This window comes from Pipistrellus hanaki, assembly GCF_964339955.1.
Source record: "Pipistrellus hanaki genome assembly, chromosome: 4".
Lineage (NCBI taxonomy): Eukaryota > Metazoa > Chordata > Mammalia > Chiroptera > Vespertilionidae > Pipistrellus > Pipistrellus hanaki.
The window spans coordinates 76,417,474-76,444,313 of record NC_140506.1 but is presented as its reverse complement, the minus strand read 5'-3'; the positions used below and the strand labels follow the sequence as shown (position 1 = coordinate 76,444,313).

The 26,840-nt window shown below is 47.1% G+C and overlaps 1 protein-coding gene across 4 annotated transcripts in view; it reads right to left on the bottom strand.

Moving 5' to 3' along the window:
• Positions 1-26,840, bottom strand: part of AUTS2 (activator of transcription and developmental regulator AUTS2) — a 1,022,921-nt gene that overhangs the window by 26,160 nt on the left and 969,921 nt on the right. For all 4 annotated transcript variants that reach the window (XM_084880675.1, XM_084880676.1, XM_084880677.1 and 1 more), the window contains exon 7: positions 685-1,153. In XM_084880675.1, coding sequence (XP_084736801.1) covers positions 685-1,153 — 469 coding nt within the window. The remainder of the gene's footprint in view (positions 1-684; positions 1,154-26,840) is intronic.

The window sequence follows — 26,840 nt, the reverse complement described above, 5'->3', positions numbered from 1 at the left end:
AATTGTTAAAAATTGGGATATCTGGTCACCCTAAGATAGGGGAAAGCAAGCCCCTGCACGCCAGAGCCAGACCACTGCCGGGAAAGCAGCAGCAAAGACACCAGGCCCACGAGGCGTGCGGTGCTGGAGTCACAACCCTGGACAAGGCGGGACTCCCGCCTCCCTGTCCTCCGCAGCTCTCCTCTGGGCTGGCTTTCATCCCTCCTTCGCCGTTTGGCAGAACAAGACAGAAGCGGGCCGGGGTCTCTCTCTAAGGAACCGCTTTGTGGACACCCAGCCTGTTTCTTCTCCAACTGCCTGACCCACCTCCAACCAGACTGCCTCTCAGTCCCACCCTCCCTGCCTCCGTGAGCAGCTCCTTTCAAGCTCCTCCCGCCTCGGAGGCCCCTCTGGACTGAACCCTCAGGGGTCTCTGCTGGGCCTCACCCTCTGGGCTCCAGGCATGGCACCCTCAGCTCTGCTTCTCCAGCAGCAGCCTCCTCCTTCCTGCCTTCTCCCTCAGGAGCCTTTAGACACTTCACTACCCAACCCAGCCTGTCCTCCCCCCGGAGACCAAGTCTCACTCACTGCCCCTTTCTGTCTCTACTTCGGAGAGAACACAGTGACCGTGTTTCAACCAGGAAGTCCTGTCTCCCCGGGAACAGAAGATGCCAAGGCCGGGCAGGAGCAGAGCAGGTGGCTCACCTTAAGCTGTTGAGGCTCAGGCTGCTGCTGTTGTAGGCCGACAGGGGCTGGGGGAGGCTCTGGGCGGCGGGGTGGGCCTGCACGGGGGGCAGGCTCTGGTGCAGCAGCTGGGGGGACTGCAGCCGGGGCGGCCTCTGCACGGGCGGCTTGGGAGCCGGCGGGAGCTGGGCCTCGGGGGGCGCCTGCGGTGGCTGGGTGCTCGGACGCGGGGGCTGAGGCGGGGCCTCCGGGCGCTGCACAGAGTCGGGGTCCTGAGCGGGAGCTCTGGGCTGGGGCTCCGCCTGGGGCGGGGGCGGCGGCTGCGGCACCTGCGGGCAGGGGTCCTTCAGCACCACGGGCTCAAAGATCGGCTCTTTGCCACAGTCCTGGCTCTTCTCCTGGCTTCTCTCTAGACCAGATATCTTGGGGACGATCGGCCCTGCATCCTGGCTGTTGTGTTCGGGAAGTGTGCCAACACCCAACTCCGAATCTGCAGGGGAGAGCAAAGACAGAGGGACAGGCCGTGAGCGACACTGGGTGTGGAACAGGAGGGCAAGCGAACTGTCCCCACTCAGCCAGGTCCGAGCTTCCCGTCCGGGTTCCACCAGCTGCAGAGATGAGGAGGATGGGGGGCAGCTTTTGCCCGCCCCCCCCCCCAACCCCTGAGTCTGAAAATCAATGTTTTCCTTAATCTTGGCAGAGCCTTTTATAAAGCAAAATTAAAAACAATAGCCGACAAGTTCGTTTTTCTGATTAAAAAACAAATCCAGTTTTTGGCTATACGAAAGGTAAGTGTTTCCAATAGCAAATGCAGCAAAGCACATGTTATTCAACAGCAGCAAGCACAGCACAGGTGACTTAACCGCACACAGAGGTTTCTTCCTGGCCTGGCCTCCCTCCCCAATTTCCACTCTGATAGATGAGGCACCTTCACTTTTAGTGAAATAATTTGTTGTTGAGCAAGGGCTAGACTTCTGGTCAAGCACCAAGCCTCCTAATGCTTATCAACTGAGACCAAAAGTTAAATCAAAGTTACTGGCAACTACACCTGCTGAAGCATTTGAAGGATCGCCCCCACCCTCCAGGAGAACTCACCACATGACGACACTGAGGCTAAGCCTCGATGCAATAAAGAAAATTCTACAATCGTGAAAGAAATTTGGAAAACAGATGCTCCTGTATGACTTTAAAAGGCATGTGTTCCTCCAAGGGTCATAAGGTCTAGGCCACATCTACCCTGTTTCCCCGAACAGTGTCTTATATTAATTTTTTTCTCCCAAAGTTGCGCTAGGTCTTATTTTCAGGGGATTTCTTATCTTTCCATGTGCTAGGTCTTATTTTCGGAGAAACACGGTAGTAGTAGATTTTTAGGGATAATCACATCTAGCTGATTACCCCATAAGTCAAATTCCATAAAACTCTCTTAACAGAATAATGAAAGGCAAACACGGCATTCAATATTTTAAAATGGCCCTATTTATGAGCGAGCGCTTTTGTATTCATCTGGCAGAAAGAGGCTCTCCCCTACATGTCTGTGCACAAATACCCAGCCTTTCATTACTGCACCACGTATAGGTGGGACTAGGCCCCGGGTCCTCTGCAATGAGGCTGTGCCAGGCTCCCCACACGAACTGCTGCGGCACAACGTTCTCGTCCCACCTCGCCGCGTCCGGCGTGAAGAACACGGCGTCCTCCCTGCCCGGTTCACCTCTGGGGATGTACTTGTGTGTACGACGTCCTGCTCATCTTCCCGGAATCTGCTTCAGAGCAGTTCATTATTTCCAATGTTCTTCTGGTAAAAGAGCGCTGACCTATAGAACATGCACAAAGGCCGACCTAACGGGGTTTATGGACAAAGTGCACTTCTGGCCAGCATGGCCATGGCCATCGCCCAGCCCGGGGGCCACGCGGGGCGCGCACAGGGACACAATGCACGGGCTGCAGGTGCGAGGAACAAGCACCCAGGAAGGGCCTGAGCGGAGTAACTCAGACTTCTGACGTCTGCTCTGATGTATCTCCATCGGGTGCTGCCTTGAGAGTCTTTCCAGGAAGACTTTTGCTTATAATAAGCTGACTCTTTGTGAATTCCCCCAAAAAAACCTTAGTTTCCAACCCGAGGGCCGGGAAGAGGACACCCAGATCCCTGATGCAGACAGAAGAGGAGTTCCTCAACCACCAGGGCGGCACTCTGCCCGCAGACCCCCCTACCCCGGCTCTGCTTCCCTCTGTGCCTTTTCTGTCATTTCCACAAGATATTCCACAGCGAGTAATCACATGAGCTCCCTGAAGATCACAGGCTGCGCACCCTGTGGGCTGGCGGTTAGGGCTGGGGCAGATGCCTCACAGCACAAAATAAAAGAGGTTTTCCATTTCCTCAACGAGAAGGTCCGTGTGCACTAGCAGGACTCGCCACCCTCTGGCAGCTAATTGAGGACTGTCACGCCTGCTCCAGGGGCCGGGACACATGGCTCTCCTCTTGTACTGCTTCGCTTTCTCTGGGTCTAGACTAGGGGTGTCGAACTCAATCAGAGAAGAGTCCAAAATCTAAAATCCAGCCTAAATCGCGGGCCGAATGGTTTACTGAACAGTTATAAACTGACAATGTCATAAACTGACAGCGGAGTGCAGTGATGACAGCGCGGTGCGGGCCACATTGCAAGGCCTGGTGGGCTGGATTTGGCCCGCGGGCCTTGTGTTTGACACATGTGGTCTAGACAAAGCTTCTCTCTGGCATAAAGATTCCTTTTCCAGGGGTCATCACCAGAGGACTATGCTGCTAAAAAAAGCACTTTCGAAATACCTAAGTACTGCATGCATCTAGCGTGCCGGTACGACCCACTGGTTCTTTATTTGAGCCTCTAGAATTTGGACCATGTGCTCAAACTTGCAGGAGGTCCTGCAGGCTGGGGCTCCCGTCCCGAGGCTCTGAGAAGGCAAATGGGTTTGGCTTTCTCGTCTCCTCTGTTGCCCATGTCCCAGTCCCAACCTAAACACAGGCCGACGGAGTGAGAGGAGGGGGTGAGCCTGGGAGTCACTGCCACCCACAGTCACTGACAGGGAGACCCAATCCTCTGCCTGCGAGTCCATGAGAGTCTGGGATGAATGACAGAAGAACCTAGAAGGCACGGATTTTGGAACTAGCCCAGAATCTGGGAGCCCATCCAAGCACTTCTCAAACTTCCACGTGCACACAAATCGCCTGAAGACGTGATTAAAATGCAGATTCGGATTCAGGAGCTCAGGGGAGGGGCTCCACACCTGCCTTTCTGAGAACTTCCTGGGTGATGCTGATGCCTGGACCATTCCGTGAGGGGCAAGGCTCTCATCCGACCCTCTCTGACCAGATAGTGAAGAAGCCCAGAGAAGGAAGGAACTCAGTTGCCCGAGGCCCCCTGGCTATTTCCTAAGTCAGACACTAACTCTGCCACCACCAAGAGCCCTTTCTCTGATTTACTCTAGGCTGCCCCCTAAGAAGCAAAAATCCTAAAACAAAGCGGATAATGGTAACTCCAGGATTCATTAAAAATATTTATGTACAATCAGACAGTGTAAAGGATTAGGAAAGTTACAGAGTTGCTGGGACACTGCCCTCCGGCTAAACCTGAAAGCTATCGTCACTCCATCAATGTCCCGGTGCTGCTACCTCTGAGCAGGACAGCGGCAGGTTTGGGGGCCGGCAGGCACGTTGGGGCTGAAACGGTTTCCTGACCCCCCACTTACACAGGTTTCCGGAGGCACACACCGGGCATATTAGACGTCAAGCGTTCTTGCAGCTAATCGGTAATGCATTTCCTCTTCCTTTCAATTATTCAATAAATGTATCTTCCCAGTTAAGCTTTTTCCATCCTGACAGTCAATTTGTCTTACCGCGCTTCTCCAAAATGGGCAAGAATACATTAAAAAAAAAATCATTTTGTATTGCTCTGAATTTGCCAAAAGATGAAATCTGCTGAGGTTGAAAGAAACGAGAATGTGCAAATAGACTGGTCTTATTTAGAAGTTCCATTCATTACATTTTGAGAATCAAAACTCTCTCTTCTTGTGATTATAAAAATAACACATCATGCTAGTAAAAGGCATGCAATTTAAAATCACACTGCATACTATACAGCGGAAAGGGTGAATTTACTGCATGCAAATTATACCTCAATAAACTTGACTCAAACACAATATTTTTTTTATTTTTATTTTTTTTACAAACTTAAGGACAGATTAGGAAAAAATTTGTTTGATTTTGATACATTTCCCTGGGGGAAATGGGCCCTCTGGTACTTTATCAGTAGAATGTCTACCCATACTTTGGAGAGCAATTTGGCAACATTTAGGCCCCCCCCCCCCCCCAAAAAAAACCCCACAAAAAAACCCCCACAAACTAATGGAGTTCCCTTGGTCTGGTGTGTAAGGATTTGGCATATACTAGTAAGCACAATAAAACAACATCATGATTTGAATTAAAAGTTCGGAAACAACTTAAGTGTAATCATTAGGGGACTGGTTCCATATACATTTGGTGCATCCATAGCATGGCAAATACTGCGGCTATCAAAACAAATGAGGAACTCTGTATGATAATGTAGAGCATATGCTAGCTTTTAGGGCAGTGGTCGGCAAACTCATTAGTTAACACAGCCAAATATCAACAGTACAATGATTGAAATTTCTTTTGAGAGCCCATTTTTAAAAATTTAAACTTCTTCTAACACGACTTCTTTAAAATAGACTTGCCCAGGCTGTGGTATTTTGTGGAAGAGCCACACTCAAGGGGCCAAAGAGCTGCATGTGGCTTGTGAGCCACAGTTTGCCGACCACGGTTTTAGGGCAAATGAAAGAAAATGAATATATATGTATTCATTTTCACTTTACACATAAAGGAGCTCTATGTGTACACAAGAATACACAAGAAACCAACAGCAGTGTGGAGGCGTGGGGAGAGAGTAAGGTAGATGAACAAGGAACTGGAGGAGGAGATACTCCACTACACACATACATATATATTTAAATTTTGAATCATGTGATCACATTACCGCTTAAAAATTTTTTTATCAGAAATTTAGTTTTACCTTTAAAAACATTCTGAATAAGACAAAAAAAAGCAAACCAGACTGGGGATTTGAACAGTGGTTTGAATATACACACGGAGAGTATATTTTATCTATAATAATAAAAGCATAATATGCTAATTAGACTGGACGTCCTTCCAGAAGAAGCTGGGGCTGCGAGGGAAGCCTGGGTCCCGGGTGCCGGGTGCCAGAGGGAAGCTGGTGCTGGCAGTTGGGGGAAGGAAGGCCTACCCTTGCACAAATTTCGTGCGTCAGGCCTTTGGTATACAATAAGAAAATATAACGTGCAAGTTTCAATCATTGGCAAATAAAAGGAATTTTGTGAAAAATATAAATGACTAAAACTGACTTAGAAACAAAAAAACCTGATCATAAGAGTAAACTGAAAACTACTGGATAGTCAACACCTCAATCAACTCCCCAAAAGGCACCAGATGCATATAGTGTTACCGACAGTGTGGGCTGAACCTGCAAGTCCGTGTACAGACTCAAGGAACAAATTATTCGGGTCATTTAAAATGAAAGCCAACAGCAAACATACAACGAAAGGAAGAATAAAAGTATTATTTACAAAACCTGTGCAATTAAGCTCTAGTCAGAAAACATAAGACGATCAGCTAAGAAAAATATTAGAACTAATAAGAGCTCAGTAAGGAATCCAAATAAAGAAAAACCAGAAAAAAACCAGTAGCTTTGGTACATTAGCGACAGGAAGTGGAAAAATTAAATTTAAATAAGGATCCCCTCCTACAGTAACAGAAATCATATAGTAATATTGTACTTGGGAATGAATGACAACAACAAAAAGAAGGTTCCAGAACTGAATTCTCAAAAAATGCTTAGAGAATGTCTATGTTAAGGGTGTTTCCTGATGCAGAAGAAAAGAGAGACCTATGGAGGCCCTGTAAGTGGAGACTCTCTCTCTCATTCGGGGGCGAAGGCGGGGGACAGTCAGAGACGGCCCGGCGGCTCTTGGGAATATGAGATGCACTGCAGTGTGAAGGCAACCCCACACAGCGTCTCCTTTCGCTTTCGGAAGTCCCACCGGACACTTGTAGAACTGAAGAACCCACAACCTCAATCTGACTTTGCATAGTAACACATTTTGGCGGCACCATTTTCATACATACTGGATTTTCTAGGAATGCAACTATTGTACATTGTGCCTGTTATATCTTGTTATGAAGAACCAAGAGTCCATCCTTTGGGGAGATTATGACATCAATGATAAGGTTGATCCTAGTATCTGAATTACCACGACCCATGTTCCTACATGAGTCAGAATCCCATTTTATGTACAGACTCAAGTACCTGGTCATTTCATTGTCTTCTCATGTTATAAATAAGCACTTATGTACTGAAAGTCATTGCCATTGTAATTACTTTCTCCTTTACATTTCATAAGGGCTTTATATACATTTTTTTAAATTATGTGTATAGAAAAGCATGTTAATGATTAGCTCCAGTCACAAAGTAAAGAATCAGAGTGTGTTATATTTCTTATAGTATTACAAAGAGAGCACTGGGTGTCGTAGGGTTCCGATTTGATGCATTATGTCCCAATGATGAACTACTATTTCTAAAAATCCAATAACTAACTGCAAAAATAAGGCAATCGCCTCAAAAATTGTTGAGATTAAATGAGTCATGTTAAGCGCATTCCACAATGTAATGCATAAAACAGATAAGTAATCAATGTTCCCCAAAACTATTATAGGAATGTGTTGAATGCCATGGAAAATACTGCATGACCAAGTTACTATTAAGTAATTCTAAAGTGCACCATCATCCGGGGACACAGTCTCAGTACTGCCGATTATCGGTGTAAAGGTACACGTGGAGGAAGAGAAGAGAGAGCAGGAAGATTTACATCAGAATATTTACTGGAATCCTGTCACCCAGAAATAACCAGAGACTCTGATGTTTAAAGTTTTGCCTTTTTAAGATTTTTGAATTTTCTATAGAGAATATGTGTTATTATTGTAAAAGATATTAAAAATGAGTCCCCTCATGGATAATACATCTCTACCAGTAAAAGAGGTCAACTAAAAAGTGTTCAAGTCTTTTAAAATACGATAATGGACAAAACTACAAAGTTTTCCTTTTTTTCTATCCCCTTTCCCCCTCCTCCACTCCACCTGGGATGGATTTTTATTTTTGTTTAAAAAGCTCCTCATCCAGAGTACAAATATTTGCCTCTCAGAAATAGGGTAGGATCTGGTGAGCATTATCCTTCCAACTACTCCTTAGCATTCCTCACTGGCTCTTCCTCGTGTATCTGGACAGAAAGCAAACAGTGAACATTTTTGGTGGTAGACGAGGAGGTGGGGGAAAAGCCTCTCCCGAGGCACATTTCTGAGCTTTTGGCTTTCACACATCTTCACAGTCCACTCCATTAAAAAGCCCTAACTGGGCTTCCTCACTACAAAGCCATTACTGCGGCAAATATGAGTGAGCCTTTTTAAAAATATATATATATTTTACTGATTTTTTACAGAGAGGAAGAGAGAGGGATTGAGAGTTAGAAACATCAATGAGGGAGAATCATTGATCAGCTGGCTCTTGCACACCCCGCACTGGGGATGTGCCCGCAACCAATGTACATGCCCTTGACCGGAATCGAACCTGGGACCTTTCAGTCTGCAGGCCAATGCTCTATCCACTGAGCCAAACCGGTTTTGGCATGAGTGAGCCTTAAGGACATCCAGAAAACCATGTGGGGCCCTGCCCATGAGGCAAGGTATCCATCCATCCATCCATCCATCCATCTGTATCTTTCTGAATGTTTGATCCATGTAATCAAGAAAAGGACATCTCCTGTTTTTAAACGATCCTATCTTCTAGTGAACTTCTCCCCTCATCTGTCCAAATGACAGAGCCACAGAGACCTCACTTCCCAGAAGGTATAAAGATTGCAGCCAAATAAGAACCCAGAGCTCAAATAAAGAAACATGGGCACATTAACAAATGTTGAAATGCTCAACAATGAAAAGCCCCAAAACATATGGAAGCATCGAATTTCTTTGAATCAATACCCATTCTTTAAACTCTTTTTGTCTATTCTGTTACCTCAAACCAAAACCTTTGTAGCAACGACTGCATACCTTTGAAACAAAAATTGTGCTACTGAATTAACTTAGCAATGTTTTTACCTTTCCCCAAGTTGTAGATTCTACCTCTAAAACTACATTCCAGTGGTGTTTTACAGACGGTCTAACTTCTCTAACATACACTCCTCTTTATTTTCCTCCTCTCTCCTTTTCTTCAAATCGTTAAACGGAGCCCAGTTTGTTCCATTAGCAGATTCAAATAAATCGAGGAAAACCCACTGCTGGTTCAAGGCAAATTAATTTCCAAACACTGCAAGAGTGGGAGACGAGGGGAGTGATGGGTGCTTGGAAGGACTCAAAGAGATTCCTTTGTGTACTTGTCATTTTGTGTAAACAGTCATTACCATCCGGGAGGCTCAGCTCTGGGCTGAAGTCTGTATGGCACCTCCGAACCTCGAAGGGCCCCAGGGCTCCTTAGTAAAAGCAAAATCCTAAATAGGAAAAAATAGCCGCCGTTGCATCTGCCAAGACAGCAGCGGCCCGCTGGGAAAGCGTGTGGAGACCAGCAGATTAGAGGCTGCCTTTATTAGAGAAGCTAGTTTGGTTATTATCTAGTTTACCAGATTAACCCAGGATAGAGGTTAATCTGACAGGGGTTAAAGAAAAATCAACAGACTGTAGTTGAGTGTATTTAAACTTGTTTCAAGTTTATTCCCTGTAAACCTCACAGCAGAAAGCATTAATCCTTAAGCGTATGCCCACGTGCCTTCAAGGGGAATACCAACCGTGACTGAGCAGCCTCGAGCCTACCAGAATGGCTCCGGCGTACAGAACAAAGTGCCCTGAAAGGTCAACCTAAGCTTGCAAGCTTTTCATTTGCAGGCTCTAGCAAATAATGGCAACGAAGGACCATGGGGATGAAGGACCAAAATTAGAATGAGAGAAACAGGCTGTGATCTACTGGGGATGGAATTGGGGGTACAGAAACACCCTAAAACAACACACACAACTGTCAAAGTCACACATAATCCTCGTGTTTCACATTTCACACAAGAAAAGACCAATTCGTGTCACTTCCTGTGCCCAGCACTGTCCTAGGTCCTGAGGGCAGGAGGTTGAAGACAACCTCCCAGGAGCCGGCAGTTGAAGAGGTCGGCAGCACAGGAAAAAGATCTGCTATTGGCAGCCAGGACCCGGGGCCCTAACCTTGGTGTCTGTTCTCTGAAAGGGCCAGAGATAAGGGTAGTAATAAGCGCTGGGGAAGAGCTCTCCCGTATGTCATTGGCTGACGCTCCTTTATCTGGAACATGTATGTTCATGCTGCACTGGCCGGGGGTCCCGACTTAGGCCCCACTCAACGGAACCGTGTTCTGGATTGTATAGACACCCGGCCCGAGAACAAAGACAGAGAGGAAGAAATCTCCGATCACACCTGAGAACACGGGAAAAACGTCAAATGCCAACTCCAGGATAGCCCAAGCGGTCACATTTTGACCTCAAAGTCATACCCCCTTTATCGTTTGCTCGCGGCCTCCTGCCAGCCTCAGTATTTGTCAGTGGCCTCTCTGACAAGATCACCCCTTCTTAGCTTCTGTCCTGGGTGCCTCTCTGCCTCTGTGTCCACTGACCCACCCCCATGGGTTGCAGATTCCTTGGCCTAATCCGCCCTGCCTGGCTGTGGACCACGTGCCCACAGGACACTGTGCACACCCCAAGCACAGCCACCTTTAACGCCAGTGCACACTCAGTGTTTCACCAGATACTTCTGTGTTTGCACATCAGCACAGAGGCCCCTAACAAGGAAAGGATCGAAAAGGATTGTCAAACAAACGTGCGTGTTTGTGCGGCATGTGGTGCCTGCTCTGAGCAAAGAGCAAACGCAAGGACAAGGCTGTCACCATAACAAAGCCACCACTCATGTTCCCGAGACCCTAAGACAACAAGGACACCCTTTGTTTACTTTGGAAATTTTCCAAGAGGTGGGATCAAGGCACTGAAAATGAATAATTTTAGATGTTTGGTTAAAAAAAGTCTTCCTAGTACCCAATCACCCTCGCTTTCCCATTAGGAACAACAGTGTGAGGATGTGAGTGAGAACTGCAACCCCTCTGTCTGTCTGTCTTTCTCGGCAGCATTTGCACCAAAGTGTAAATGAGGACCTGAAGCTGTCAAGCTCACAGATGCTCACTGACCTGTTTGCAGACCTGACACCTGCCTCCCTGCACTGCTGCCCACTGCTACCACCTAAGACCACTGCCTGAGGGCCCAGGTCCGCAGCCTGAAGGGGCGAGAACTGTGAGGCGAACCTGACCCTGGCCACCTTGTGAAGCAGAAGTTCTTTGGTATGACGGGTCCTTGTCACTTTGTCTCTTGGATCTGTAGATGTCTGTTGAATCACTATGTCTTTGGTATTATGGGGCTATGGAATAAGGCATCCAGCTAATAACTTTCCCATCCTAAAAGCTCATTAAGGTTTGCAAATGACTGGCTCTCAATTAAACTTTATTTTCAACACTTGGAACTTTACCAAGGATTATTTTCTCAAAGACAAAGGTAAAAGCAACCAGCACCAAAACACCACTGAAATACTACTATCAGTCATCCTACTTTGTTCACTAAGCACTGTTTCATATAACTCCAGCACAGATTAGACAATCACTGAGACCCGTTTAGTGAAGAGGCTGGTGGGGTGTGCAACGCTGACATGTAGGATTTTCCATCTTTCAAGCCTGTCCCCAGGCGCTCCTCAGCTCCTGACCCTCCACGCCATCCTCTCCACCTGTAGCCCTCTGCATCGGGGCACAGAGGTGGCAGCTGGTCTCTGCGTGACCCAGCACCCAACTGTCACCTGCACCAGGCAACATCCCTCACCTACTTATTTTTCTTCAAAATCACTCTCTACTCAGGATCCAGGTATCAAAAGGAAGTTCTCAATTTACTTTAGTAAGAGAAAGTGATTCCTCACAGTGGTGACCAAATCTCCGTGTTCTGGAGGGGAGGGAGGAAGAGATGTCAAACCCCAGGGCTGTGGCCGCTCTGGCTCCGGGCTCATCCTGAGGGCTGCAGTATCAGTGACCTCAGTCACGTTCCACCAAGTTCACGCAGCTGTCACTTGGTGTGCAGCAGAAGAGCCCATTCCTTCCAAAGCCTGAGCAGCAGCGCTCCCAGTATGTGGTGGGAAGACCAGCGCCACTCCCGTGCTGTTCTCAGCAGGTCACCGTGAGAAGTGGGCCTTGCCCTGGGGAACGTCTACCATCCTTTGGCGATGAACGCTGACACACTCGGATGTGCCTGTCTCTACTCCTGATGCCAGATGACAAACTTCCTCCTGAGTCGGTTCAGACCGCCTGCTGTGGCCCATGGCACCCAAATGCTGCTGATCTGACTAGCTGGTGTGTGAGTCCCACAGGTGATCTAGAATGAGTCCATGGAGGCTGTTGTCTTTCCCTGAAATCACGGAGCCTTTGACTCTGTAGTTAGAGGAGAAGAGCAGGGAAAGAGGACTTGGGCAGTTTCTCTAAGGAAGTTTTGACCTTTCTGGTCCCAAACTGTGTACCACCTCACACTATGGCTCTAAGGTGTGTATCCTACAACCTTACTAGTTCACGTGTAGTCCACATACCAGCAGCACTGGTCTTACTGGGATCTGGTTGGGAAGGTAAATTCACACGCCCTGTGCATGGCCAAGCTTGCAAAGCAGCCTGCCGGGGTGTGAAGGAGCCCCAGCAAGCCCCTCTGCCGAGTGAGGCCATCCACACGGCTGCCAATATTACTGTGTCTCCATCTCCAGAGACCCCTGAGACCCGCTCTTGGAAATCACTTCCTTCATCCCTCCCCTGGGTGGGTTCTGCACCAGCATGCCAGCTGCTGCAGGGGTGGGTGGTGGGAGGTGGTGATGTCGTTTAAAGATCAGAGGCAACTCCAATTCCGAACATCAGGCACAAAGGCCCGCCACAGGGAGCTCTTGCTCGCCATTTTTTGCTCCCTGGCTCCACGCATGTTCACTGGGTCACACACCACGCAGAACAGGGAGTTACAGGGTCTTGGCCCCAACGAACAGCGATGAGCCACGTTCGAGGACCACAGAAGAGGAAGTAGATTTATTGTGGTCAGAACCAGGACCAAAGGATCTGTAACTGCAGAAGAAGCTTTCAACTTGCAGTGGCCCGGGCTGCCAGAGGGGGGGAAAATGAATGTACCACTGTGCCCCTCACGGAGTGACCGCGACAAAGACTTTGAGGAAGGAGATAGGAATGGATGAAATTCCATGAGTTCCCCAATCAGACAGTGCTGACACACGCCTTGGAAGAACATTTCTTCCTTCCCCTTTACTCCTCAATCTCCTAAACCGTTTCCCCTGTGGGTTAATGAACACCATCTTCGTGACCTGCACAAGTCTTCGTTCGCTAAGTGCCGCATCCTCAATAATTATAAACCAAGAGTCCCTGAGACCAAGACCGCAGGTGTGATCCTCCTCAGGAGCTGTGGTGAATCCCTAATCACCATTTCTGAAAAGTGGAGAGAGATTTTAAACAATGGTGTGAGGGGAACCTAGGTGCTGTTCCCACTATCTGTAATATGGTATCTTTTTCAAAAGACAAGTTGGAAATTCTTAAGCTGATTTTCTATAAACCATCAATGCGATAAATACGCGGTAGAAAAAGAAAATCTCCTGTCAGTATGTCACGTGCTGTTGTTTCGCCACTTGTCATTATTTCACGTCACTGTCCTCTGTGAGAGAAAGAGGAAACACGCTCAAATGTAAAATGTGAAGCTGCCCGTCTGTAAGGTCCGGGGCATGAGGATGGTGATGCCAGGAGCCTGTCAGACCCATGGTGGCACCTGGACTCCAACACTCCCTGCCTACTTGTGTCGCCTCTGAAATCTCAAGTGATAAAACCCCCGGAGAAACAGCCGCGGGAAACTGTAACGGCCTCTGGATAGAGATGAAGTCAAGTCGAGTCACCAAAACACAGCGCTGCCCGTCACTCCAGCTACAGTCCTGGGAGGGAATGACGACCCAGGTGAGGCCGAGGACAGGTGTCCTCACAATGACTTAAACCCTCCCGCCAATTAAAAGAAGACTTTGTCTTCAGAGATGTTTTCAAAACTTGTTTCTTCTTCGCCTGCCCAGGACTGTGTCCCCAGCTGCCCCACCAGCATCCCCAGATTCACAGGAGTGACATCAAGCCCATCCCCTCCCACTTGGGCTCCCTCGTCCCTTCATCCAGGCTCAGAATCACAGCATCAATGTATTATCACTCCCCCACCCATTCATTGGCTCAGGTGAGAATTATTGCTTCGGTGATGCCATTTAACACAAACAACACACCTGTTGTACAATGTGCTGTTCCCTGGCAGCCTGAGTGAGCTTCTATAATAGGAATCCGATCCTGCTGCCAGTCCCCAAAGGCTTCATGTCACATGGAGAATAAACCCGAGTCCTCACCGGGGCCCTGCTGCACTCCTGCTTTGCTCTTGACACTCCCCCTCTCCCCCACCTCACACACACACAAGTGGATCTGAAGCCCAGCTGTCCCAGTCTGGCTTCAGGTAAGCCACCTGCGAACCCTCCTCAGTCACCACAGGCCCTGGGCCCACGACCCTCTGATCAACTTCTATTCTGGAGACCTAATGCCCCAGGGCCCACCAGACACTTATTACTACCAATTGTCACCGGTGTTTTATTACAACTCGTCTTTTTGAAAGGAGGAGGAATCTCTTTAAATCTTTGCCTTTATTTCAATCCCAAACACAATGCCTTCCATGTAGTGAGCACTTGAGAAATAGTTGATTATTTTTGGACGCATAATAATCAATTTACAAAATCTAAGCAAGTTTCTTTATATCTGCAATTCAAAAAGGGGGGGGGGGGGAACCCACTATAATGAGAAAAATACTCAATAAACAATTACACATTAAGCCAGAAAAATCATGTCTCTTTGGAGTAATTTCCATAATTGAACATTATACCGCAATAAAATAATAGTATATAACACAGGCAAATGTAAAATAATTTGAAGCCATTATGAAGTTTAAGGATCCATTTTCAATATATAATAAAACTAATGTTCTATTCTGAATCATAAAAGATTCTAATAGTTTTGGTTGTGTGTTTTTCTTTGTATAACAACAACAACAACAACAACAACAAAAATAGGGCAATCAGAAGCACACACTGTTCAAGGAGAGGCAGATGCATAGTCAAAGGCAGGCAGACTCCATGAGGAATTCATGTGCATTAGCCTGGGGACACTCCTGGAGGTGGCAGAGGGTTTTTATCTTTCACCTTCCACAGTGCTCACGTCGTCAACAGAACATGGGTTTAAATTCAGACATGTGACACTAAGTCCAATAATTGTGCAATCAGCCTAACTCACTCATTATTAGAAAACCATAGTCAAAACCTTAAAAAGCAAAAAAAAAAAAAAAAAAAAAAAAAAGCCCCGACTAAAAATGAAGTAGAATATGTACACAGCGATGAAATGCAAGGAGCAATGAATGCTATCAAGAATGATACCTGAACTCTGACACGGGTTGAACTCTGACACGGGTTGAGGGGAGGAACAGGGTACACCCTATCAACTCAAGAGCCCTCAGAAGGGTGATCCCGAAAGACCTGCTCTTGGTCCGCAAACTTTCACCTGAGTAGAGCACCCTTTAAATCGAGATCCTGATTCTGCCCGAGTTTTGTGAAAGCTCCCCAAGCAGCACACAACCACCACTCCTGAGCTGTGCCCACCACACCGCCAGCCCCAGCAGCCACGTGGGGCTCCACACTCGCCTGCTACTCCCCGTGTTCGCAGAGGCCGTGGCCACTTGAATGTAAGGCTGCCTGGTCCCTCCATTTCCTCCTCGTGCAGGTGCCAGGCAAGGCTTTCAGCCCCAAAGCAGGCTGAAGGCCATTCTGAAGTCTTGACCAGAAAGCCTTGAAGACGGGAGCACAGAGTGAGATAAAACAGCAGGTAGTAAGCTATGTCCCCAAACTAGGGAGGTTCTTGCCCATAACCTTGCTGGCTTCACAGGACAGCTGCACAGGGAGGCACATCCCCTCAGCACCGACAAAAGCAGGGAAGACGCTCGCCGAGGAAGATCCATTACCTCCCTCCCCCAAATCACACTGAAGACAAATCATTCCAGCTGAAATGTGGTGTTCTTAAAGCACCAGGCCTCAAATTCAAATATCCCCTGAGGATAAATAAACCTACCTCCCAGGGACCTCCAAAAAAAGGAAAACATTTTGAAGATGTTTTGTAAACTCGAGGGGCTCAAAACACAGTAGTTTATTTCTCCTCTTACAAAGCAAGGGAGGGGGGAATCACCATTCATCCCACATTTTGAACTGTCACTTCCTGTTCCCTTGAAAAGCTAACCACGTTCTTTGCTTCAGATTATTCTGCTCTAGAAATGACTCTGCTGCAGGGCAATGGGGCCGAGGACGGGGGATTGTGAGGGCGGGTCAAGACCATGGGGCAGGCCCACGGGTAACTTCAGATGAGATTTTCTAATCAGTCCGCACTGGGGATGAGTGGGGGACAGGGGACGGGGAGGAGGGCTGGGACCAGATGGAAAGGAAGTAAAACCCCATCCACGGGGAAGAGAGCTTGTCCAGACAGAGGCAATGACATGCTAACCCCCTGGAATGCACCACAAATTCCACAAACACAACTGGGGACGTTTTCCCCTCAAAACCCCAAATCAATCCCCAGCAAATGCTTACATCCTATGAGTACAATGAAGCACACTTTTCTGTCTGCCCTAACCAAGACACGTAAGTAGAGAGGACGGACCATGGTGAGTTTGTAAAGCACCTAATTTTATAAAGAAACTAAAACAATGGGAATTCCATTATGAATACTAACTGCATTGGTGAAACTCATATAAATAATTTAAGTTCAATTTAAATTTCTCCCTAAATGAATAGAACTTAGATTCTCTCCCATGACAGAGTTTTGAGAGACACTATAGTATAGTTCAACCAGTAACTGAATTCAAGTTCTGGTTTTGCCACTAATCACCCAAGTGACTTTGAGTCACTTAATTGTGATCACACACATGGCAATGATAAGAAGTAAAATTTTGTTTTTAAATCAGACACTGGGGGCGAAACACAAATCTTTCCTCTATACTATTCCTTAATAAACTGCCTCTAAAAGAGACACTAACTAAAAAGTAAGGATTCTTCAAACTATAGCTTTTAGATTTTAGAGAATCTGGGAAATGTAACAAGGAACCAGACTTATATCATTATCCTGGCTGGAGGGGGACTTTGGAAAATGGCTAGATGAGCCACGCCTGTCTCTAACATTTATTTTCATTCCTCCTAGTAAAAGCTAGCCTATGAGCGGTGTTATAACTTATGTATCTTTCTATCCCCATTGCCTGGAATATATTAAGAACACAGAAGAGCCAGGCCAGTGTGGCTCAGTTGGTTGAGTGTACCGAAAGGTTGTCAGTTCGATTCACGGCCAGGGCACACACCTCTCATTGCGGGTTTGATCCCCAGTTGGGGCATGTATGGAAGGCAAATGATCAATGTTTCTCTCTCCTTTTTTCTCGAGTGAGGATTTAAAAAAATCACACAACAAAACAAAAAACAAAAACAAAAGAGGTTATACTGATCTTAGTAAATAACAGAAAGAGAAAACAGGCTCCTATGAACACTTGCTTTGAAAACGTAGATTTGTTTCAGTGTGAACACTGTATTTGCTCAGTGCAATTCTGTCCACAAGAAACACCAGGTGAACGCAGAAAACTGCACCAGCGGAACCAAGCCCAGAGAAACACACGGACCGGGCCAGCTTCCAACACCTACCAGCTGCTCCGTTCACTGGAGGACACGCTCAGACAGCCCTCCTGCCCAATGCCCGCTTCCACAGGCTAACAGCAGGCCTTTTTCACGCAGAGGCCATGTGTGGTGTAGCATGATGGACTTCTTAACCGTGAAACGTGTAAAACTATGTGTTGTAAAAAAATGTATTTTATTTTTTTACAGAAGGAAGGGAGAGGGATAGAAAGCCAGAAACATCGATGAGAGAGAAACATCGATCAGCTGCCTCCTGCACACCCCCCACAGGGAATGTGCCCGCAACCAAGGCACATGCCCTTGACCGGATTGAACCTGGGACCCTTCAGTCTACAGGCCAACACTCCACCCACTGAGCCAAATCTCTTAGGAGAATGTGGGCCACGTTCCAGCAAAACTGACTATGCAATTATGCAAATTCAGGACCGAGCAATGTCCTCTTACAAAGAGTGTCCAGGAAGGGTCAGCAGCCAGCCAGGGGCAGCTCTCAGGGGGCTGCAGACAGGCACTTAGGCATCGTCCTCTTCCACGTACTTACTTGCCACTTAACGTATTTGTTAACACGCAGAGCTGGAGAGAGTAAATATTTTTGACTCACTCACTCAACAAAAGCGTATCACACACTCACTCTGAGCTAAGTGTGGAAGAGGGAAGAGAAAGATGATGAGGGATGATTACTACCCTGGCGGAACTCATAAACGAGAGGAGGAAGGACATCACGAGCTAGAATGCATAGCAGTGAAAGCTCTAATAAAGGTCTCCCGAGTCCTCCGAAATCTCAGAGGAAGGAAGGACTAACTTTTAATGACAGAAATAGGAATCCCCAAAGCTTAACAAGTTGAAATCATGACTTACAGGGGAAAAAGGTGGGATTACGACAGCACCCATTGTTAAGGGTACACTTAAACCTGCAGGACTTCAGACACCTGCTGCTACCAGGCCTGGCCCCCCTTTCTTTCATTGTAAGACAGCTGGCATTTGCATTCACTCTGCAGTAAGCTCAGATCAATCAAAAAACAGTTCAATGCGAGTTTTGGCTGTCTCAATAAAAATGTACAGCGGAGAAAGTGGGGATGGCAGTAGTGACTAAACCACATCGGTTCTGAGGGGCTGTGTATTCCCTGTACTGAACCCAAAGGTTGGTGAAGGGTCAGAGCCATGGCTCCCTGGGAGTGGCTGCTGGAAGGGGCGGGAGGGGAGGCAGGGAGCTTTGCTGTCCCCCAATAGATGAAGGGCTGTCTTTTGGAAAAGTAAACATGTGTCACATGACAGAGGGGACAGGCTACATGGGAACTGACTTCACCTCCACATAAAGACGATTTTCCTAACCATTACAGCTGCCCAGGATAGAACAGAGCTCCTGGAAAGCTGTCTCGAGCGAGGCTCTGTGCCCATCTGGCAGGAAAGCTACAGACAGAAGATTCACACATCAGATGAATGGCTGAGTCCGCATCACCTTTCCGATCTTCCTCCAACCACAAGGTTCCATCTTTCTAGTTACTAAAACTTAGCTTTGTGACTGTGGCACATGGCATAACTTAGAGCCAGACACCACATCACCGAAACCATGCCATCTGGCCCTTTCCTACAGATACAGAATCTTGGTCACTTACAGGAAGAGCAAGAATCATCATGAAGCCAAAACCGGTTTGGCTCAGTGGATAGAGCGTCAGCCTGCGGACTGAAGGGTCCCGGGTTCCATTCCGGGTCAAAGGCATGTGCCTTGGTTGCACGCATATCCCTAGTAGGGGTGTGCAAGAGGCAGCTGGTCAATGTGTCTCTCTCATCGATGTTTCTAACTCTCTATCCCTCTTCCTTCCTCTCTGTAAAAGGTCAATAAAATATATATTTTTTAAAAACCATCATGAACAGGTGCAGAAGAGTGCCCACAGGTAACCAATCGATACATACAATGGTCCCACCAACCGGAGACTTCCCATCCTCCCTTCCTCCCCTAGATCCTCACAACAGCCCCTCTGCAGGCTGCCAGGGATGTGCGGAGGGAGAGGCTGTGCTGAGCTCTCTGCGGGCTCTTCTTTAGAGAACAGGGCTGTCCTGAAAGGAAAGTTCATTTACGACAAGGTGAGCAGCTGGTAAAAGCAGATCTGGATTTGTTTCCGGATTGAGATTTTCTCGTGTGAGCACCAAAGGCCTTCGAGATGTGGCTGGTACGTGGGGAAGACGGAAAAAGACCCACATGAAAACATCCCTTAGTACAGCGGCCCCAGAGCCCACGAGATCCTGCTGGGCAACGTGTTGCTCTGAAATTTCTCAAACCAACACCCAGCTCGGCCTAGGAAAGGCCACAGAAACCTCTCTGAGATCACCAGAGTGGCAGGAGGCAAATTACAACTCCCAGGGAGCCCTAGCAGGTTTGGCTCAGTGGATAGAGCGTCAGCCTTCAGACTGAAGGATCCTGGGTTGGATTCTGATCAAGGGTACATGCCAGGGTTGTGGGCTCGATCCCCAGTAGGGGGCATGCAGGAGGCAGCCAATCAGTGGTTCTCTATCATCACTGATGTTTATATATCTCTCTCCCTCTTTCTTCCTCCCTGAAATCTATATATATATACATACATACATACACACACACACACACACACACACACACACATATATATGTATATCTCACAAACTCCCAGAAGGGTGGCCTCCACAGATGGGAACTCTGAACATGCCCCACACTTCACATGCCATAATTGGGTAGAAAATCCATTTTTAACCAGGTTAATTTCCTGTACTTGAACAAGTATATCCAGTGTGTTGAGGATGTAAGCGACTACAAGAACCACAGCAGGTTCCAACATTGTCCTTACCAATAATGAGATGCGAGGCCGCTTTTCCTGCCTGGTGTCCCCACTGCCCGGGGACTGCCCAGGGACAGTCCTGGAGCCTGGCACCAGCAGCGAAGATCCCCCAGGCAAGTTTCATCCCTTGCGGTCCACCCTTGGTGGCCGAAGAGGGATTTAAGCTGGTTCTCACTGGCCACATACTTCAAGCTAGCAAGTATATATGAAAGTAACTTTCGAAAGATCAACCTAATTCGTTAGCTCCGTAGCCCCAGCACATGCTATGCATGTATGGCACATGTCCAAAAAGGTTTTAAAAACTGTACATGCACCAAGAAGAAAAATGCTAACCTACCTACGTGCTTCCATGCAGCCCTTCCACCTGCTCAGGCAGCAGCACCTGTTTCTCTGACCAATCAGGGCCCACCTAAAGGTCCCAGGTTCTAGCACAGGGAAAGGAGCAGTGAGAGTCACCGCCCCCACCCCATGTTGCCAAGGAGAGAACTGCCGCTCATGCATGTCTGCACGTTCACACGATGATGTCTGCACGTCAACAAGGTAAGATGGTGTCTGTAACCTCCCTCTAGGGCTTGGCTCCCTGGAAGGCTTCATGTCCGAGTTCTTAGGAAAGCTCGCAGGAAGGCCATGCATGTTGAAAGCTTCCTAACTGGACTTGAGCCTATGGACAACGTGGCCACGGCTCTTCACCTCCGTTCTCAGTTTGTGGGCTTTATATGACCAACGGTTGATTTAAGAACATCTTCAGTAGAAGCCTTCAATAGAGGACTTTGTTAATGCCTACTTGCCTAAATTTTAAAATCTAATTAATTTGGATATTAACACGCTTCTCCTTATTGCTAATTGGCTGCAGGATAATAATCTGACTACATTATAATATTTTACTGCTAATCAAAACATCAATAAAATGAGCAATAACTTTTTTTTCTCCTCTTCAAGGTTAGCTGGGCAGCACAGGCATCTAAGCAGAGGAGGCCTCTCTGTGACCCCTGCTAGCTGCTCCTGGCTGGATTTCAGGTCAGTTCAATACCCTGCCCACTTCTGGGTGGTAAAGCAGGTACAGGCAGCAGGGCTGGAAAGAAAAAGGCACATCGGTCCAATCTGCAACTACCCCTTCCTCCAAGCATCACACGCTAGTGAGAACTGCATATATGTTAGGACTGGGTAGAAGTTACTCCGATCTCACACTGCAAATAACAGAGCAATGTAGGCTTCAGGAATACCTTCCTTCTGACTCAAAACCGGAAACATGACATCTGATTCCATTTTAATCAGTTCTAGGGACTCCGCAGAATTTACCCTGGAGATGTTACTAGAAGATGCAACGATGAAGAAACTGAATTTTCCAGGCCCTTTCTGCATCCAGGTGGCCAAGTCACATAGCCATGGGGGTCAGCCGATTGCGGGAAAGGTCTCTGCGCTGTGGCTGAGCTCACGGAACATGTAACCAATCAGTGGGATCATCAACCTCAAGTACTGCCCAGATCTGGCCACTCTGCTCCCTCTAGCTCCCTGCTTGTTCTACTTCTCACTGCTGGCTACAGTTCCCACCAGATATTCATTGTGGAAGGAAAAGGGAAATAATTTTTCTCCTTGTGAACAGTCGTGGTTAATGCTATAGTCAGTTCAGACCTTTCGACTAACGGGAGACTGCGGTGAACAGTGAGATCCCTTCTCTCTGTGAAAATACTGAAATGACAGAGTGCTCATGAACGCCCACGAGTTACAAGGAGGATGGAGGGGTGAGAGGCCAGGCCCTGGGAACAGAGGGCAGAGCCACGACTCTACAATCAATCTAGGTTATGTCTAGATCTTTCTAATGGCCAAAATGCACTTTGTGGAAAAAATCTCATGCTAATTATATGAAATAGGAAATATAATAGAACTCTGACAGTGGCTTTAGGACTGTAACAAACAGCATAGACATCTCTCATTCCCATCACAGGTCAGAGTTGCCCACCAGGGCTCTCTCCACCACAGACACAATCTTTCAGCCACTGACTCATCCATCAGAACAGACCCCTCTTTAAGTCACTCCTATTTGGAGGGATTCACAACTGTACGTAAAAAGCACCGACCCGACATTTTGAAAAATAGGGATGAACTTGCTCTGGCAGGGTGGCTCAGCTGGTTGCACACATACACACACACACACACACACACACACACACACACACACACACACAAAAGGTTGAGAACTCAATCTTGGTTGGGTGCATATGGGAGGCAACCAAATGAAGTTTCTCTCTTACATCAATGTTTCTCTCTTGCTCAAAATTCATAAAAACATAGCCTCAGGTATGGATTTAAAAAAAAGGGATGAACTTCACTTAAAACATTTATATTACAAATACATTCCAGCCATATTTGGAAAACTGAAACCAAAATACCTATTTCCAAAATTTTTAAATCTAATTGATTTGGATATTTCCAAACCCCTAAAACAATGAGCAATAAAGCATGCCTGCTATTTCATCTTTCCCTTCAGTTTGTATTCCATATCATTTGTTATCATAAATGTTTTTCCACATTGCCATCTATTCTTCTGAATGATCGTTCACAAAGGCTATGACATACATATATGTGTGGCTTATATATTTTTATTGTTGGTTTAATTTTTGGACACACATATTTAAACTTTTATTCGTTTAAAATTTATTTTGATGTCAGATCAAGATCTAGCCACCTGCTCAATATCTTTCCTCCCATTCCTCTGATTTATAAAGGCTCTTTTAGCCTATATAAATTTTTATGTGAAAATAGGATTTGTTTTCGGATAATCTGTAAATGTATGGTCATAATATCCTAATTACTACAGCTATTTTAAACATACACACACATATATAAGTCAGTAAAATCAAAGTGGTCACTTCCTCCTTTACAGGTTTTTCAAGTCCAAACAACTTGCCCCTCCCCGCCTACTGTCAAGCAAATAAGAATTGTGGTTGCAACTGATCTGAACTTCCACATTCACTTGGATAAGCTAATATTTAACCTCCTGATTCAAGAACTTGCCTTTCCTTAGGCTTCATGTCTCTCAGAGGTCTGCACTTCTCTCCATCCAGGTCACATGAAGTGTCCCTCAATGAATGGCACGTGGCCTGTCTGTTACACTCTATTTCCTTTTCCCTCGTCCACAGGCATTCTGACAGCATGTTATCCCCCACCCCAGGCCTCTGGTTTCCAAATGGGGGGTGCCGGGAAACAGAAAAGCACCTCAGTGAAGCCAGCACATGCTTCCGTCCCAGGGAAGGTAACTGAGGACACAGATGCATTCCCTGACACAGAATGAAGAAGACCAATCCGAGTGGACTGGATTCAGAAGCAATCTCTCCATTAGAGCCCCCGTGTCAAGGGCTAAAGCATTCTTCAGAACATCCCCATCAAAACCATCTAGACCACCCCCAGAAGGTCAGGGCTGGGGACCTGACCTCGGCACCAGCAGCCACATCTCCTGCTGCCCTTTATCCCTCACGCTGCCCATCTCCTGCAGACATGCTCCCTAATGACAAGGGAATGGATTTGCCTTCTGGAAGTCAATTTCATTTTGCTTGTTTCTGGGCGTTAGAAAGATCTAAGTAAGGCAGAGAAGAAAGAAAATGAAGTGATGCATCTCCCGGGTGCCAGCGTCTAGCGGCGATCCTCTTCCCCTGCCTCGCGAGGCTTTCTTCCAGGAGAACCGCGCACCCCGAGAACAGCTGTGCTCCCCACCGGAGGGTCAGACTGGAGACTGGTGTCCTCCTCCAGATTCCTGTACCATCTTAACCTTGGGCTGTTAGCTTATAATTATCTCCCTCACCACCTTAAAATACAGAACACTTCTTCCGTAACCTTCAACAGTGCTGCACGGAACTTAAGTTTAGATAATTACTAAGCATTAAAGCAGCTCTTCTTATGTCTCATAACAACCTCTTTAATAAGTCATTGCCTCCATTTTCAAAAGAGGCAGAGATAACGAGGAAGCCGAGCTGAAGAATCTTGGGAATGCAATCAAACGGCTTCGGGGGATAATATACAATAGCTCAGAAATTAACCCGAGGACTTTTACAGTTATTATATGGCTTTACTTTCTATTCCTGGAAACTCTGCCTCATCCACTGAGCGGCCCAAAGTGGAAACTATTATTTCCAGTGAGCAGAAAAGATGGCAGATCACTATCCCACCATACTTAACACACCCCAAACCCTCACACACATGCCAAAATATTCATACATACCCCCCCCACCAAAGCTCATTCTGGGACAGTTTCTTATATGTTAAAAGGGGGCGGGGTTGTTCATACTCCCTACTGACACTTTCCAGGTCCCAAGATCTGAATGGGCCGGCATGAGGTGGAGCCCGGCTCACGCAGTGGGCTCTCGAGTGGCGTGAACGTGGGAATCAAGGCCTTCGCTGTGAACTCAGCCCAATGTGCTTAAAGTTCCGAAGGCTTCTAAGAAATAAAAGTCACTTAGCCAAAAAGACTAAGAAGTCTCTAGCATCCAAAATATGAAACAGTTTAATGACTATATTAACAAAGACTATCATAACCAGCCTGTATTTAGCTGCTAAAGTAACGTGGGAAAATTCTGACAACTGTGTAATCTAGATGAGGGTGTGTGTGTGTGTGTGTGTGTGTGTGTGTGTGAAGGTGAGAGAACAGAGGGATATGCGTGGTCACTATACAATGCCCCCGACTTTTCAGTATGTTTGAAAACTTTCATACATTATTGGGGGAAACCCACCAGCAGTCGGCATCTTCAATATCTCACGTTACTTGTCCTGCCCGGTTTCCATGGTGGGAGGGATGTGAACTGATTATGAAACACCAGCAGCTCAAAGTCTCCCAGAGTTCAGGGAAACATCCTATCTCCGCTGCTATTGCCTCCGCAGACACACATTTCCCACCCCCTTCCTTGCAGGGGAAATGTTCAGGAGGCTAACCTTTTTAGATACTTCTCTGCTGTCTCAGGTCGTTAAAAATCTAGGGTGTAAATGTTTATTATTCTTGATTGGTGCACAGACCAGCTCCTACCAAACACGCGATACTGAGTTCTAATTAACAAAGTGATTAGGATGTGCCGCCCTGTGGAAATGGCATAAGATGGGGCTCAGGGAAGCCAGGTGTGAGGCCTCTGCTTCCATGCTGCGATGCAGCCTGGCTTGGGGGGGAGGGGGGGAGAGTAAGAGTAAGAAAAGTTGAGGAGGGGGGCTGCAGCCCCCTAAAGTCTCCTTGGCAACAACAGAGATCACATGGCCATGTTTGCTTCAAGTGTCTGTTATGAGGCCAGAACACCGTGAATAACTAACAATAATGGAAAGAAACAAGAGAGCACTGTGAAAACTATATTGCATAATACGCTTTGGTGTGATTACTAATTTACTTTGAAGAGTTTTTCCACTTGTTTTTGAAAATAGCATTCTAGAACGGAATTGCTAGAATTCAGAGAGCTTGGAATTCTATATAATAAAAGGGTAATATGTAAATATGTAAATTGATCCTAATGGTGGGATGACCAGGAATGACTGGCCACTATGGCACACACTGACCACCAGGGGGAAAACATTCAATGCAGGGCCTGCCCCTTGGTGGTCAGTGTGCTCCCACAGAAGGAGCTCCACTCAGCCAGAAGCTGGGCAGATGGCTGAGAGTACAATGGCGGTGGCAGGAGCCTCTCCCACCTCCTCCATAGCACGAAGGGAGCCCAACTGTGGTGTAGGCCAGCTCCCTCGAGGGCTCCCAGTCTGCCAGAGGGATGTCTGACTGCCAGCTTAGACCTGTTCCCCTGGGAAGCTGGCCTAAGCTGGCAGGTGAACATCCCCCAAGGGCTCCCAAACTGTGAGAAGGTGCAGGCCGGGCTGAGGGGACCTCCCCTACCAAGTGCACGAATTTTCATGCACCAGGACTCTAGTCTGGTAACAATGCAATACGACAAGAAGGAGATGAAGGGAAGGTTGGGCCTGCCTGGGCCTCCACATAGGGAAGAAGATTAAGAGGGCTAAACGACAGGCAAGCCACTGAATTTAAGCTAATCCCCCCCTACACATTTCTATTAAGAGAGAATAGACCTTTTCAGAGCCAGATGCCCACTGTGGGAAGATGGGGTCTGGACAAAAAGCACTGCTGGGGCTGAGACCAGTTTGGCTCAATGGATGAAGTGTCGGCTTGGGGACTGGAAGGTCCCGGATTCGATTCCAGTCAAGGGCATGTACCTTGGTTGCGGGCATATCCCCAGTGGGGGTTGTGCAGGAGGCAGCTGATCGATGACTCTCTCTCATCGATGATTCTAACTCTCTATCTCTCTCTCTTCCTCTCTGTACAAAATCAATAAAATATATTTAAGAAAGGAAAAAAAAAAAAAAAAAAAAAAAAAAGGCACTGCTGGGAAGAAAGGGACCTGGCTTATATCCATGGTCTCTGGAGGTCAACTCAAGAGTCTCTGTCTCTCTCTCCAAGGGCAACCTGGTCCACTTC